General features: G+C 40.9%; 1 protein-coding gene across 1 annotated transcript in view; it reads left to right on the forward strand.

Annotated features, from left to right (window-relative positions):
- The window catches only part of BACE1 (beta-secretase 1), a 68,293-nt gene that overhangs the window by 31,735 nt on the left and 20,979 nt on the right, over nt 1-15,579 (forward strand). Inside the window, exons 3-5 of the mRNA XM_073602490.1 lie at nt 3,406-3,622; nt 5,583-5,720; nt 13,511-13,645. Of these exons, the coding sequence (XP_073458591.1) occupies nt 3,406-3,622; nt 5,583-5,720; nt 13,511-13,645 (490 nt within the window). The remainder of the gene's footprint in view (nt 1-3,405; nt 3,623-5,582; nt 5,721-13,510; nt 13,646-15,579) is intronic.

Raw genomic sequence — 15,579 nt, forward strand, 5'->3', positions numbered from 1 at the left:
AAAATTGCTGCACTAATACCGTGTGACATAAACAGTTGCAACAACCACCATTTTATTCCCTAGGGTGTCTGCTAAAACAATATACATAATGTTTGCGGGTTCTGAGTAATTTTCTAGCAAAAAAATGATTTTTACATGTAGGAGAGAAGTGTCAGAATTGGCTTGGGTGGCAGGAGGTTAATTATCATGATTAAGTTATATACAAATACTGTAATTATTATATATTGTTTTAAAGGTAATTTACTATATTTTCAAAAACTGTACTCAAGCAGGTGGCTTAACGGACAAAATACTGAAGTTTGAAGTTATAACTTCCAACCAGTAATTTCACAGTAAATAGATAAAATAATAAATCATTATGTTATAACATATAGCATATAAATATATGATTTAGCTTGAATATAACAGTACTTTTTCAACAGAATCAATTTCTCCCTTTTAACTGTGTGAGAAAAACATGGGATTGTGGGTAAATCTTATACCAATAAACACGTTTTTTCCTTGTAGTTAAAAGGGCTGGGCTGGAAGGGAGTATTTGTCTTTTAGACACATGCCCCTTCTATGACACTGCAGTGAGAGGCGTGCCTCCACTGCAGCATTTTTATTGGACAGCTGGGACCAATGGTATTTTACCATTGCTCTAAGACTCCAAGCTGTTCATTGAGCTCAGTGCCTATGACAAAAAGTGAGAGGCAATGTGAGCTCAACCTCTCAGTCTGCTGCAAACAGTGTGCCAGCTTGTATTTAAAGTGGCCGCTCTGTATTTAGCTCAGACAGGCTGCGCACGGAGCCCCATATCTCTGGAACCATAGGTCATAAGCTCGATTTTTTTTTTTTTTTTTATGTTAATGGCCCTGCCTCACCTGCCTCCCCTGACTGCACGTCTCTGATCTGGAGTCATGCAATGCAAACTTGCTGCAATTGTGCAACAAACTTGTGAAGCCTGGCAAGTCTATTAATAGCTCAGCAAGTCATTTTCAGATTTGCAGCTTGCTTTCTATCTGGGTCTACACAGTCTCATATACACAGCTGAGGCTGTCAATCACATGTTGTGTGCTGGAGCCCCCTCCTCAACCCCCTGGATCCCTTGGAGTCGGCATAAGCTGTCAGACGTGTCAGAGGTGACTCATGCATGTCATGGATATGCAGTAATGCTTGTCTGTCAGCTTACCTCTCCATGTGTTCAGCTTAGGAGGCCAGCCACTCCCACCTGGCTGCTTAACCACTTAAGGACCAAGCCTCTTTCTGAGATTTGTTGTTTACAAGTTAAAAACAGTTTTTTTTCTTAGAAAATTACTTAGAACCTCCAAATATTATACTTTTTTTCTAACACTATAGAGAATAAAATGGCGGTCATTGCAATACTTTCTGTCACACCGTATTTGCGCAGCGGCCTTTCAAGCGCACTTTTTTTGAAAAAAATACACTTTTTTGAATTAAAAAATAAGACAACAGTAAAGTTAGCCAAATTTTTTTTATACTGTGAAAGATAATGTTACGCTGAGAAAATTGATACCCAACATGTCACGCTTCAAAATTGCGCCCGCTCATGGAATGGCGACAAACTTTTACCCTTAAAAACCTCCTTGGCGACGTTTAAAAAATTCTACAGGTTGCATGTTTTAAGTTACAGAGGAGGTCTAGGGCTAGAATTATCGCTCTCGCTCTACCAGTAGCAGTGATACCTCACATGTGTGGTTTGAACACCGTTTTCATATGCGGGCGCTAGTCACACTTCTGCATGCAAGCTCGTCAGGACGGGGCATGTTTAAAATTTTTTCTTTTTCTTATTTATTTTACCTTTTTTTTACACTTTTTAAAAATAAAAAAAATTGTGTCACTTTTATACCTATTACAAGGAATGTATACATCCCTTGTAATAGAAAAAAGCATGACAGGATCTCTTAAATATGAGATCTGGGGTCAAAAAGACCTCAGATCCCATATTTACATTAAAATGCAATAAAAAAGATAAAGATAAAATGTTGTCATTTAAAAAAATGAACAAAAAAAATGGCCCTTTAAGAGCTATGGGCGGAAGTGACGTTTTGATGTAGTGATATGGAGACGGGTGAGGGCCATCTTCCCCTCACTCGTCTCCGTACCCAGGCAGGGGACAGACACGTCAGCGGTGGAGGGCACCGAATCGCGCCGGGAGGGGGGGCCCTCTCCCACCGCCGATAAAAGTGATCTTGCCGCGAATCCGCCACAGAGACCACTTTTATCTGAAACCGGACTGCTCACTGAAGACGAGGATACCGGGGTTATGGCAGCTAGCTGCTGCCATAACAACGATATCCTTCTTCAAAGCACCGACATATAACGACGATGGGCGGTCCGGAAGTGGTTAAGTAATCTCTCCTTAAAGCATGGCTCCACCCCAGCCCCTATCACGGAACTCTGTATTAACCTGTGCACTGCAAGCCAGTCCTGCTGATCAATATTGTGTGTTTGGCTTCTGTGTGCTACCGATCTTGGCTTGTTATTGACTATCCTTACCTGCTTGTTACCCCAACCTTTGGCTATCTCCTGACTATCCTTACCTGCTTGTTACCCCAACCTTTGGCTATCTCCTGACTATCCTTACCTGCTTGTTCCCCCGACCTTTGGCTATCTCCTGACTATCTCTCTACCTCCCTGTAGTCTACCGTGAGCGTGAGCTGGGGGACCCTAGGGGTCACGACCTGGAGCCAGACTGCAGCTAAATTCCTCCCCACCACTAGGGGCCTCTGGTAAAAACCCACTGGCTCTTAGATTTTGCGCCCTGGGAAATCTCATGCTCTAGCTCCCAGTGTCATCCGTGTTGGTACTAAAGAGTACCTGCTCTCCTGTATCACCTAGAGCTCCATCCGCAGCAGTCAGCTGTAGGGTCCACTACCTTGCGGTGCACTCCAGACCCCAATTGGGGGCATCTGTCACCTGACAATGCAGATAACAGAGGCAGGACACAGCAGACAGAGATCACACTAAGTGCTTTGGACTGAGGCAAGTATAAAGTATAGAAGGATATGCTTTGTTCATTCTTCATTTTAGAGGTTTACAACAATTCTAAGGCCAAGTGCGCAGCCTCAGTGCGACAATATTGCAGTGTGGAATATTTTACAGCAGATGGTGGGGATTGCATGCCTAGTCATAGAAATCATTCAGGAAGATCACCAATAAAGCATAAAGATGGTGGAATTTTTAAACCATGGGAAACAGAGTGGAAGTCACTGGAAGAGTACTTGAAAAATTGACTACCAAAATAGTTTTGGCTCTACCAATGCCTTAACAGTACCTCGTATAAATGTCTGCTCAAAGGTAGTACATTCCAAAGCTATACTGAACTAATCAGAATACTCTGTCTCTGTTACCCTCTACCTTATGCTGATTTTTCACTCTTCTTCTGTCATTGTGTTTCTATAGGTCCAGAACATACAGAGATGTCAGAAGAGGAGTGTATGTTCCATACACTCAGGGAAAATGGGAAGGGGAATTGGGAACGGACTTGGTTACAATCCCACATGGACCCAATGTTACTGTTGTGGCAAATATTGCAGCCATCACAGACTCTGACAAATTTTTTATCAATGGTTCTAACTGGGAAGGAATTCTGGGACTTGCATATGCTGAAATTGCAAGGGTGAGTAAATGTACTGTATACTGCTGTCACAAACTGGAGTTATTGTAAAATTTGGACACTAAATAAGATATTGAAAGTTTGAAGATTTTTTTTTTTCCACAAAGCTAATACATTTTTCAAATCATTTCAATAGTAGCATAAACCCATTTAAAGTGCACCTGCACTTTCAAGACTTCAACCTTTGAGTGTTAAACTTCCCCTACAAATCACTGCCTTAAAATTCCTGGCCAAGGAAAAAACAGAAGGCACAGACTTCTCAATCTTAATATTTAGCCTCTTGGAGACTGAAGGTATCCTTGGCTGGGGGACACTCTTGTTATGTTTAAAGAATTCTGGGGATTGAACTTGCAATTGCATAGTGACTCCCTGGGGAGCTGCCAAGTGTTTGGGTTCTCCAGTCATAACCATTGATGACCCGCTCTGTGCCTGGACCCAACAATCAACAGTAACGAGCTTATATCAATGCAAAGGACACCATACAGAATAACTTAAATAAGGGAGAACAGTAGATATTGTAAACGATGGGTATTGCCTATCTACTGGTCCCAGTCTCCGTCTACATCGCTGGTCAACCTCATAACAGTGATTGAGTAAGTTCTAGAGCCACCTGGATCACTTTTGCCTAAAAGTCTATAGCTGGCTCTAAAAATCGATACCAAGTGGGTAGCCATGAGCTTTTCAATAATATTCAGCCTCTTGGAGACTGAAGGTATCCTTGGCTAGGGAACACTCTTGTTATGTTTAAAGAATTCTGGGGATTGGACTTGCAATTGCCGAGTGACTCCCTGGGGAGCTGCCAAGTATTTGGGTCCTCCAGTTATTACCACTTATCACCCGCTCTGTGCCTGAGCCCAACAATCAACAACCCACTAATAATGAAGCAGATTTATTAAAGCCAGTACAAGCCCTGAAGTGGAATTAATGGTTTACCAGTACTATAGATTATAGTATTGTCCAAGTATCAAAAATGTAACAGTAATACATGCAGCCCAGTAAATACTGTACATTTCCCTCTTTTTGCCTGTAATGGGTCTTATCAAAAGCACTGGGCAAAAAAGAGCTGAGTAACGAGTATATAGCAATGCAGTGGACACCATACAGAATAACTTAAATAAGGAAGAACAGTGGATTTTGTAAACAATAGGTATTGCCTATCTACTGGTCCCAGTTTCCGTCTACATTTCTGACCAACCTTGTAACAGTGATTGAGTAAGCTCTAAAGCCACCTGGATCACTTTTACCTAAAAGCCTATAGTTGGCTCTAAAAATCTTGAATACTAAAACATACCTTAGAAGTCAGGGGGTTAAGCATATACAGTAACTAATATTAAATCTTTAGTAACAATATTGGTTACCGACTTGTCTCAACATTACTGCTGACATGTCAGAACTCAATGGACCCCTTTGGCTTTTCTCCAAAATTTGGGCAATGCTTACTATTAGCAGAATTTGTTCCTAGTCTTACTTTATATTGTATTCATGGTTTTTGTTGAGTTTTGATTTACTGGGAAAATATGTGATTTCTAAAATATGAGAGTGCATTAGTGGCTAGTATCATGCCCACTACGTATGCAAACTGTTACCTTTGATTGGCTGCTGCCCAAGCCTCCCCCTATTTCCAATCTATAGGAATGTCTAATGCACTGATCAAAGTGAATCAACAGACAGAGCAGTGTGAATGTATCAACTTAATTATCAAAAATTTATTTGGCGCATTAGATATTTCTATTGAGTAGAAATAGGAGGTGGCTTAGGCAGTAAGCAATCACAGCGGTTAACAGTTTGCATATGTAGTGAGAATGAAACTAGATGATAATACACTCTAATTTCTTAGAAATCACATATTTTCCAGTTTTGTTACAGCTTAAATAGATACTGACTATAAACTACTGATAATATGAAACTCACTTAAACCTTCAAATGCCCTATACTTAAAGTTTTTTTCTCCATGATTTTGTAGCCGGATGACACGCTGGAACCTTTCTTTGACTCTCTTGTAAAGCAAACACGGGTACCCAACATCTTTTCCCTGCAGCTTTGTGGGACAGCTTACCCTATAAAGAACAGCAATGTTTCTGCTTCTGTGGGCGGAAGTATGGTGAGAATCTAGAAATCTATCATTTATTTTCCAGCTTATACTTGGAATTTCTTGTATGCAACTGGGGTAAGTAAAGTGAAGGTATAGCTCACCAGGCAGCTATTCAGATTCCAGCTGTCATGCCAGTATATAACAACTAATATACATAAAAAAAAATAAAAATCAGGAACGTATATTGTAAAAAAATTGTAGTCATCAAGTGTGTCTGTTTTTTTAGAAACTTTACAGAAAAAACAACCAGACTGTACACTGATATCCAAATGTTCTTTTGCTTCATGGCACAGTGCTTTGTTTGAAACAATCTACTGAATCTGCTGGAACTACTGCCAACCAACCACTATTTTAAGGTTTTCTTTTTTACAGCTGGATAAGAACCACTTTTAGTTGTGTTTTCTGTAAAATATATATTTTCTTATCAATTAAGTGCTCGTTTCTCCCTTAATCGCCTCTTCAGTCCTGTTCTTTTTTTTTAAATCAAAAGGTTTTTATTGCAAAAGAAAAAACAAATCAAATCAAAACATACATCACATTACACTTCAATTTGTCAGTGAAAGAACATTGACATAACCATTAGTCATTCCTTTCAATACCTGAGTAACAATAAGTATTCGGTTTGTGGCACATATAATGTTTATTTAAAATCTGTATGGTGATACTCTGCGATTCCCTGTCATGGTACTGGCAGCCTCAACATCCCCGCTTTTTCCCTACAATGTTACTTTATTTTTAAAAGCTAGCATTTCCCCAGGCAGCCATTATGCTTATGGGCATCTGAACAGCCTCATCTGTACCAGTTCCCTGGGACTAATCCTGGGTGTATCAAGCCATGCAGCCCATAATCTCTCAAATTTCGAAGGGTTCCGCCTATGCCGATATATGTATTTTTCCATGATAAGGGTATTACCATGTGCTGAATCCAGGATTTAATCGACGGTGGAGTGGCGAATTTCCAGCCCATAAGTATTATTTTCCTATCTTGGAATAGGGCTCTGGCAAAGGCCATCCTGGTCATTTCCTCTGGGATTGTCCCCTCCAGTACTCCCAGAAGGCAACATAGTGGATCAAGAGGGACATTAGTTTGGAAAACCTGGTTAAGCGTGGCCAGGACTCCCTTCCAATATCTATGGAGTTTGGGACAATGCCATCCCCTGATCTGTGGATGATCCCGCACCTGGGCAGCAAGAGGCTCTCTGGCCAGTGGAAAGAGCAGGGGGGACAAGGGGCAGCCCTGTCTAGTCCCCCTGCCCAGTGCAAAGGCAGGAGACGTCCTGTCTGACAAGCGTATGGCAGCCTGTGGAGAGCTGTACAGTAGTTTTGTCCACTTGATAAATCTAGGGCCAAATCCAAATTTGGACAGTACAGCCCAGAGATAGCGCCAGCTGACACTGTTGAATGCTTTATTGGCTTCAAGAGACAACAGTGCCCTTTTGCCTACATTTTCTGCATGTTCAAAAAAAGTCTTCTAAGATTAGTTGCAGTTGATTTTCGGGACATGCAACCTGCCTGGTCCAGGTGAATAATGTTTAGAATAATCTTGTTAACTCTTAGGGCTATAATTTTGGCTAGTATTTTAACGTCGCTTTGGAGCAATGAGATGGGTCTGTATGAGCTGGGATTTAATGGGTCCTTGCCTAGTTTGAGTAACAGTATGATATTTGCCCTGGACATAGTGGTAGGTAGCTGTCCCGAGTCGAGCGCAGCATTAAATACTTCCAGTAGTTTAGGTAAAATTACCTCCCCCATATTGGGTATAGACTTCCACGTGAAGCCCGTCATCCCCTGGTGCCTTGCAGGTAGGAAAAGAGGCCACGGCCTCCTTCAGCTCATCTAGCGTTAACGGAGCTTCCAGCTCCAGGCTAGCTTGACGGGTCAAAACTGGTAGGGATATTGTTTCTAGATAGTCCTGCAGTGCCTCATCAGTGTAACCGTCACTAGGCCTGTACAAGTTTGCGTAGAAAGATGCTAGTTCCGTAATTATTAGCTCAGGATCATTCACCAACCGCCCATTGGTACAGCGAATGTCTCCTATGGATGGGGAGGACTGTTGAGACCGAGCAATCCTAGCCAACAATCGACCCATTTTCTCTTCAATCCTGTTCAGTTCAGTTAACAAAAAACATAATGTTTTTATGGACATTGGATCTAGGTAGCAGCATAGGCCATTTTAAATGAGCTGGCAACAAACATAATGCACCAAAGAAAGCACAGGACTTTTTTTTTTTATTTTACATAGGGCACCAGAAGCATGGCATTCACTGTAATGCAGGTACAGTGGAACCTTGTATTACGAGCATAATCCGTTCCAGGAGAATGCCTGCAATCCATAGCACTCACATATCAAAGTGAGTTTCCCCATAGAAGTCGATGGAAACGAAGATAATTAGTTCCACATTGACTTCTATTGCATACAATACCGCATGTGGCCAGAGGTGGGGGCGTGGGAAAGCCTCGGAAATACTCGGGGACAGCTCGGCTGAACGCGGAAAGCCTCGGTAACACTCAAGAATGGAGTATTTCCGAGTGTTTCAGAGTATTTCCAAACGTATTCGAACCTTTCCGAGTGTCACCTGCGCCCCCGCACCTCTGGCCAAATGTACAACCCATTAGCTTGAATTCTGCTCGTTTTGCGAGACCACACTCGCAAACCGAGTCGGCATTTAAAAAAAAAATTTGCTCGTCTTTCAAAACGCTCATTAACCGCGGTACTCGTTAACCAAGGTTCCACTGTACTGTAATAGTAGGTTGGAGTGCCATTTAAGATAAATGGCGCCTTAATGCACCACATTGCATGTCTTACAATGCGTCATGGTAACACCTGTTATGCTGCACTTTACCATAACGCAAAGGTATTAATAGGCCTCTCACCTCCCAAATACCACTATTAAAATATCCCCCATCACTTGCAACATCACAATAACTCACATTTAGATCATAATATCAACCAGCACCATTATAAACGATCTAACCACCCTATATAACCATATAAAATATTATACCATATAAACCATATATTTAAAATATCTTTATTTGTATGTATCTTACATTAGTTTGGACAGAATACATATATATGTAAGCTTGGTTCTACAGCTTCTGTAACAAAATACAGTATATTCGGATCACACTTATTGGCATCCTAGCAACCACTAAAAACAATACCAATAGATTGTCCCAATCAGTCTTTAAACCATTCAATCAGCTAATCAAAGTTTTTTTTATATTTATATCTGTTTTACTTTTATATCTTTTGTAGTGCTATTGGTAAAGAGACTAAATAATTATAAATGAAAATTGATATTCAGCTTACCAATGGCTACATTATGAGTGTTCTAAGTCCACATACTTGGCAAGGTCTTAGCCACATTCCCCTTAGGGAGTGATTATTTGCTCAGTATGTACAGAATGATGGGTACCAGTCAGTTTAGTTTTTGTAGTTTTATTTCACTAGTGCATACCTCCCAACATTTTGAGATGGGAATGAGGGACACCTAGTAGCAAATGTATGTAGGCATAGGACCTGCCCCCTGCCACACCCCCTTAAAAGAGATTTAAGCCAAAAAAAGTTTAATTAAATCAACAAGTGCTTTTTTTTACCAATACTATTCCTTTATATTGGCTTTTAAAATGTACAAATGCAGTAATTTAGAAATTGGATGAAAGGTTTAGCATTGGGAAACACTTTTTGAAAGATAAATAGTGCATTTTATATACAGCTGTATAGATCAGACCAAAATGAGGGACAAATGAGGAGGAAAGAGGGACAGAGGGACATTGCTGTAAATCAGGGACAGTCCCTCAAAATTAGGGACAGTTGGGAGCCATGCTAGTGCATGAAGAACAAGGACAGTGGATGGAACACTGGATAACTGAAGAATTATACGTAGATAGTTTCTAGTCGTCTGCACATCTTTCTAGCATTCTGGGGCTACCTCCGAAAAGGCTATATTGGCCGAACACCTAAACTTCAAATTGGCTTCTTGACAACTGAGGTTCTAGTGGTATCTCAGTGTTAGTATTCAAGGCAGGACAGCACAGAAAAATTCTTGTGGTTATTTTCCAAACAGTCACTCAACTCTGCCACTGTAGGAGTCAACTGCAATGTGTTTCCTCTAGGCCCGAGTAGAACATTCATGGCAGCTAGCCCATCTTCCAGGGGTCTTCGCAGAAGGGAAGATCCTAGAGTAAAGACAGTTGTTAGAGCAACACCCTTTCTAGGAAAAAGCCCAGAAGGGAAGACCATGTGCCAGAAGTGTCTCTGGTATTAAAAAACTCATGCAGCACACATTAGGAGGCCCCCAACTGCTGACTGACTAGGACATCAAATATCGATAATAGAGATTTTCACATCTAGCACATCCTGCTGGGGCAAGCTCAAGACAGCAAGTGACTGAGGGAAATCACTCTATACTTAAAGTGATTGTAATTGATCACCTTAAAAAAACAACCAATTCAGTTTACCATAGAAATAAAGGGCAAAACATTTTTGTATAGATATAAAAAAATACTATACATCTTTTTTTCTCCCCTTTTTAATAAGTGATCACATTCCCTCTGTTCTCAGCTACATAAGAGCTGGGGGAGGAGAAGCAGCAGCACACTGAGCTTCACAGTCAATGGCTGTGCAGCGGGGGGGGGGGGGGTGTCAGGACAAGTCTGATCATTGGAGGAGAGCATGCTAGAATCCCATCACAGCTAGAGAACTGACCATGGTGTGCTCTCCTGCTTAGTGTGATCATTTTTTAATAGTTAAGCAAGGAGACTAGCAGGAAATCCAGGGACATTCACGTTAAGGAAACAATACAAAGAGAACAGGATACTTTCTCATACAAGTACATGGTACAGCAGGCACATATCAGGAATATGAAGTGTTGGGGTAACAAAAAAAATTAAAAAACACCAACAGACAAGCTGACTAAAGCTCTCTGCCTCCTACAGAATTACAAATATAAAAGAGAATTTGAAAAAATACTACATTCCTACACCTTTTAAACTATTACAGAAACTAAGCCAGCAACCTGCAGCACAAAATATATGTGAATTGATGTATTGCAATGAAATATACTCCCATGGGCCACTGATATAAAAAATCAATGTTCTGTTTAAGAACAGCCATACTATAGGAATAATTAAACCTTTTTGATGATATTGGCTAGAAATTGTGTTGTAGTATAAAAAATAAGCACTGCCCTGCATAATGATAAGTGGTTTCTAATGGATTTTTATCTGCTGATATGCAATTGTGAGATATTTGATGACTTTAAATGGAGTTTGACCTATAAATACATTTGGTTTTTTAAATTATTGTTTACTGAGTAACATAGTGAGTTTCGGGTTCTGTGAGGTAAAACCGTATATATAATCTTAGGCCATTATTTGAATGCCCCAGATTTGACATTTTTGCATATTTCCTTTATGTCATCATTTTTGAATAAAGGCTTGAGGTCATAAATACACAATTATTTTTGCTTGAAATAATACACAAATCAATATTTCAATATCAGTGGGCCTGAGGATATAGGTGAGGGAGCTCCCTCACTAAGAATATACCTGTGGATGCTGGGTGGCAGACAACTCTTGGGACATTGTGGGTAAGACCCGATTTGGGACTGTAGTGTGTGTTGCTCCTGTACAGATTTTCTATTGAGAAGATTGTCCTCCCATTGATTGCTACTTCTCCAGACCAGGACTACAGGACAGCTCCCTTTAGCAAAACTCAATTAGCAATTCCCTATGGGCCCTCAGCCAAGCTCCTGCTGAGTGTAATTTCCTGTCTCAGCAGCTCTCTCTTAGGGGTAGTAGCCCCAGGAGAACTTGAACCCTCCCTGAAGAGGAAAGAACACTATGAAAAGGAGTCCCAGCTTGATCGATCAGTTTGGTACATTCAGCCTGCCCATTAAAGGTTCGAATTTCGACAGGTTCCTGCTGAACCAGCGGAGATAAGAACCATGTTTGGCCGACCTTAGTGGTCAAATTAGCTGCTGAAAGTGCTTAAAAAACTGAAGGTTTATAATCACTTCCCAGGTGCATAATTTTATTTTTATAAATATTAAATCTTATGTGCTGTGTGTAAGAAGGAGGATAGAGGGAGAATTTATTGAGCAAATGGATTGTGTTTTCCTCCTTAATATGAGAGCTGTCAGTGTGGAATAGAAATAGCAGTGGCTGGTTTGTATGAGCTCGTTCCACCATCCAGCCTAGCCAGAAGGAAATTCCTTGGGGACCCCCAGGTCATGAAAACTTTTGTCCCCATTGGGAGATTGCCTCTCTATTATTTTTCTGGGGACAATCCAAAATTTGGGATTTTCATTTACTCTCACTTTCAATCATAATGGTAAACAGGACAAATAGAGAGGGTGAATTTTTCTAATGGGGCACAGACAGCCATAATAACTGACAAGCGTTCTAGTTTCTGCACTCTATCCAAAACTAAAAAAAAAAAAAAGTTTTGCCTTCAGTTATACTTTAAGTCCATGCTGCACAGGTGGTCCTCACTATTTTTCCTGCTTTTCCCTGAGATAGCAAGAGTTAAGCCTGGTACACACTACAGTTTTTTTTTCATGGAATCCAGCGGGTTGCACGAAAAAAAAAAAACCTGTCGGCTCTGGTCGGAGCCACTGTACTAACCATGCAAGGTTAGTCAAGCGATCTCCCCTGCTGAGCTGTTGTGTTCTGACAGGGGGATGGTCCCCCGCCAGAACACTCTGATCAGCGCTCTCTGCCATTGGCCAGATGCTGGTTTTCCAGCATGCACGTTCGACAGAAGCCTGTCAAATGGCCGGACTCTGTAGGACAGACCGACATACACATGGGCAGAATGTTGGCAGTTTTTTTTTTGGAACAACAAACATCTCCTGACATTCTGCCCGTGTGTACAGGGCTTTAGGCCCCTTTCACACAAAGGGTCCGATCAGGTCCGCCTATCAGTTTTTCAAGCGGACCTGATCGGATGGTCTATTCATCCCTATTAACTGGCGGGTGTAAACAGAAATAGATTTGTCTTCCTCTGTCTAGGCGGATCAGATAACAGGGCAGTCTCCTCTGTCCGTTTACACCTGGCCGCCCATAGCAGAGCAGGCTTTGTCTGGTGGACCTGTCATATGCCTGCTTTGCTCGGCTCAGCAGGGGATCAGTGGGCGGATCCCATGCTGATCAAAACTAAATCTGCCCCATGTGAAAGGGGCCTTAAATACTCATTAAGTCTAGGGGAGGTTCAAATTAGAGGAATACTTACCTTATTGCTCATTCCCTCATTCTCGGACTATCGCCAGGCCCTCAATGTCCTTCATTGTTAGTGCCGACATCTGTGAGGAGGCAGCTGCACAACTGGTGATGAAGAGATGCAGATTTGTGGGACGAGTTGTGTGTCAGGAGGAAGTCTGTAGGAAAAAGCTAAATAATCCTCTGCTTTAAACCTCCCCTAAACTAAACACGTATTTATCACTTGCTATCCATGGGAGGTTCCAGTATCTACTGTGATTTTTTTTTTAAGCTGAATGGATTTAGATTAGTTTAGATTTAAGGCGTTTATAAGGAAAATCATTTTAAGATAGGATACATGACAAAAGGCAAAAACAGTGTAAGACTTCAGTTTGACATTAGGCATTCTCATAGTTATACATTACCAACAGTTTTGTATTTGTTTTTGTTTTTTTGCAATAAAAATGTAGGCATTGCTGAGAAAAAAAAAATATTTTCATTAAAATGAACTAAAGTCTAGAACTTCTTTTTTGTTTTGAATAGACGGTAAGGCCAAACTTTATACTAATAATTTATCTTTATATGGCATTCTTTAGGTAATTGGAGGAATTGATCCATCCTTATATGTGGGTAATATCTGGTATACACCAATCAGAAAAGAATGGTACTATGAGGTCATCATTGTGAAAATTGAGATTAATGGACAGGATTTGATGATGGATTGTAAAGAGGTGAGTGTTCTTGAAATTCTGATAAGATTTAGATTAGCGTTTACATGAAATTTGCAGCAAATTAATTTGAAAATGTGCACTTTTGTAGCTGTAGATTAGCTAATATTTCTATTAAAGCTGAAGTTCAGATATGCATATTTCCACATAGTTACATTGCTCCAGCTTGGACCAATGTAACTATTTATGTGTTATACCAGGAAGATCCCTTGAATGCTGGAAATCACTGTAGTAGACACTGCTATTATCGTGGACTAATGTCATCACCCCGCCTCTCTATCTCGACCAATCAGAAAACACTTTGCATTCATCCAGAAAATGCAAATCATTCTCTGAATGACGCCCGTGACAAGTGGCCGACCTCCTGTGTCCAAAATGCAGAAAGGCAGCTGCTTGGCATGAGACAAGAAAGCAAGTTGAGATCACTGGAGTAGCGGACGTTTACTTCAGTGATTTCCAGCTTCCAGGGGCATCGACCAGGTATGGTATATACATAGATACATTGGTCCAAGCTGGATTCAGGTAACTATGTAAAAAAAAATCATACTTTGAATTCATCTTTAACCACTTGCTGCCCGCCCGCCGTCATATGACGGCGGGACAGTGCAGCTGTTGTTCTGGGCCACCGTCATATGACGGCGCAGCCTCCCAGGCAGCCCAGGGGGTGCGCGCGCGCCCGCCGCATCGCTCGGGTCCCGGGGCGCGTGCCTGGCGGCCGCGATGTCTGCCGGGCACCCGCGATAGCCCGGTAACCGAGCATGACCGTGGATCTGTGTGTGTAAACACACAGATCCACGTCCTGTCAGATGGGAAGAGACCGATGGTATGTTCCTTGTACAGAGGAACACCGATCGGTCTCCTCCCCTTGTGAATCCCCTCCCCCCACAGTTAGAATCACTCCCTAGCAACACATTAACCCCTACGGCGCCCCCTCATGGTTAACCCCTTCATTGCCAGTCACATTTATACAGTAATCAATGCATTTTTATAGCACGGATCGCTGTATAAATGTGAATGGTCCCAAAAATGTGTCAAAATTGTCTGCCGCAATATCGCAGTCACGATAAAAATCGCAGATCGCCGCCATTACTAGCAAAAAAAAAAAATAATAATAAAAATGCTATAAATCTATCCCCTTATTTAGTAGACGCTATAACTTTTGCGCAAACCAATAAATATACGCTTATTGCGATATTTTTTACCAAAAATATGTAGAAGAATACGTATCGACCTAAACTGAGGAAAAAATTTGTTTAAAAAAAAAAAAAAAAATTTGGATACTTATTATAGAAAAAAGTAAAAAATATTGTGTTTTTTTTCAAACTTGTCACTCTTGTTTTGTTTATAGCACAAGAAATAAAAAACGCAGGGGTGATCAAATACCACCAAAAGAAAGCTCTATTAGTGGGGAAAAAATGATAAAAATTTCATTTGGGTACAGTGTTGTATGACCGCGCAATTGTTATTCAAAGTGCGACAGCGCTGAAAGCTGAAAATTGGCCTGGGCAGGAAGGGGGTGAAAATGCCCTGTATGGAAGTGGTTAAAGTAGACTTGAATTCAGAAAGTGAAAGAGAAAAATCTAGGAAATTCTATAATGGGTGGATGATCTTGTCCAAATATATTATTGGCACTATCCCAAATTATAAACAACAGAGAATTACCCAAATGTCCCGAAATGAAGGGGCTATGGTAATAGGGATTTTGATGTGCCCAGACAACAATCAAAAAGAAAAAACATGCATAAAAACATTTTTATTTTACCATTAAAAATTAACATTTCTTAAAAACATTTGTCATTAGCTACATTTCCAGCATGGAGAATATACAACAGCATGCAAAGAAATGAAGAGCAGGTGGATCATTACCTGATAAGAGCTTCCTCGGGATCCACTTCATTTTTTCAATCCTTACAATATTGTAGCCAAAAGGGTCGATG

This window comes from Aquarana catesbeiana, linkage group LG10 (assembly GCF_042186555.1).
Source record: "Aquarana catesbeiana isolate 2022-GZ linkage group LG10, ASM4218655v1, whole genome shotgun sequence".
NCBI lineage: Eukaryota > Metazoa > Chordata > Amphibia > Anura > Ranidae > Aquarana > Aquarana catesbeiana.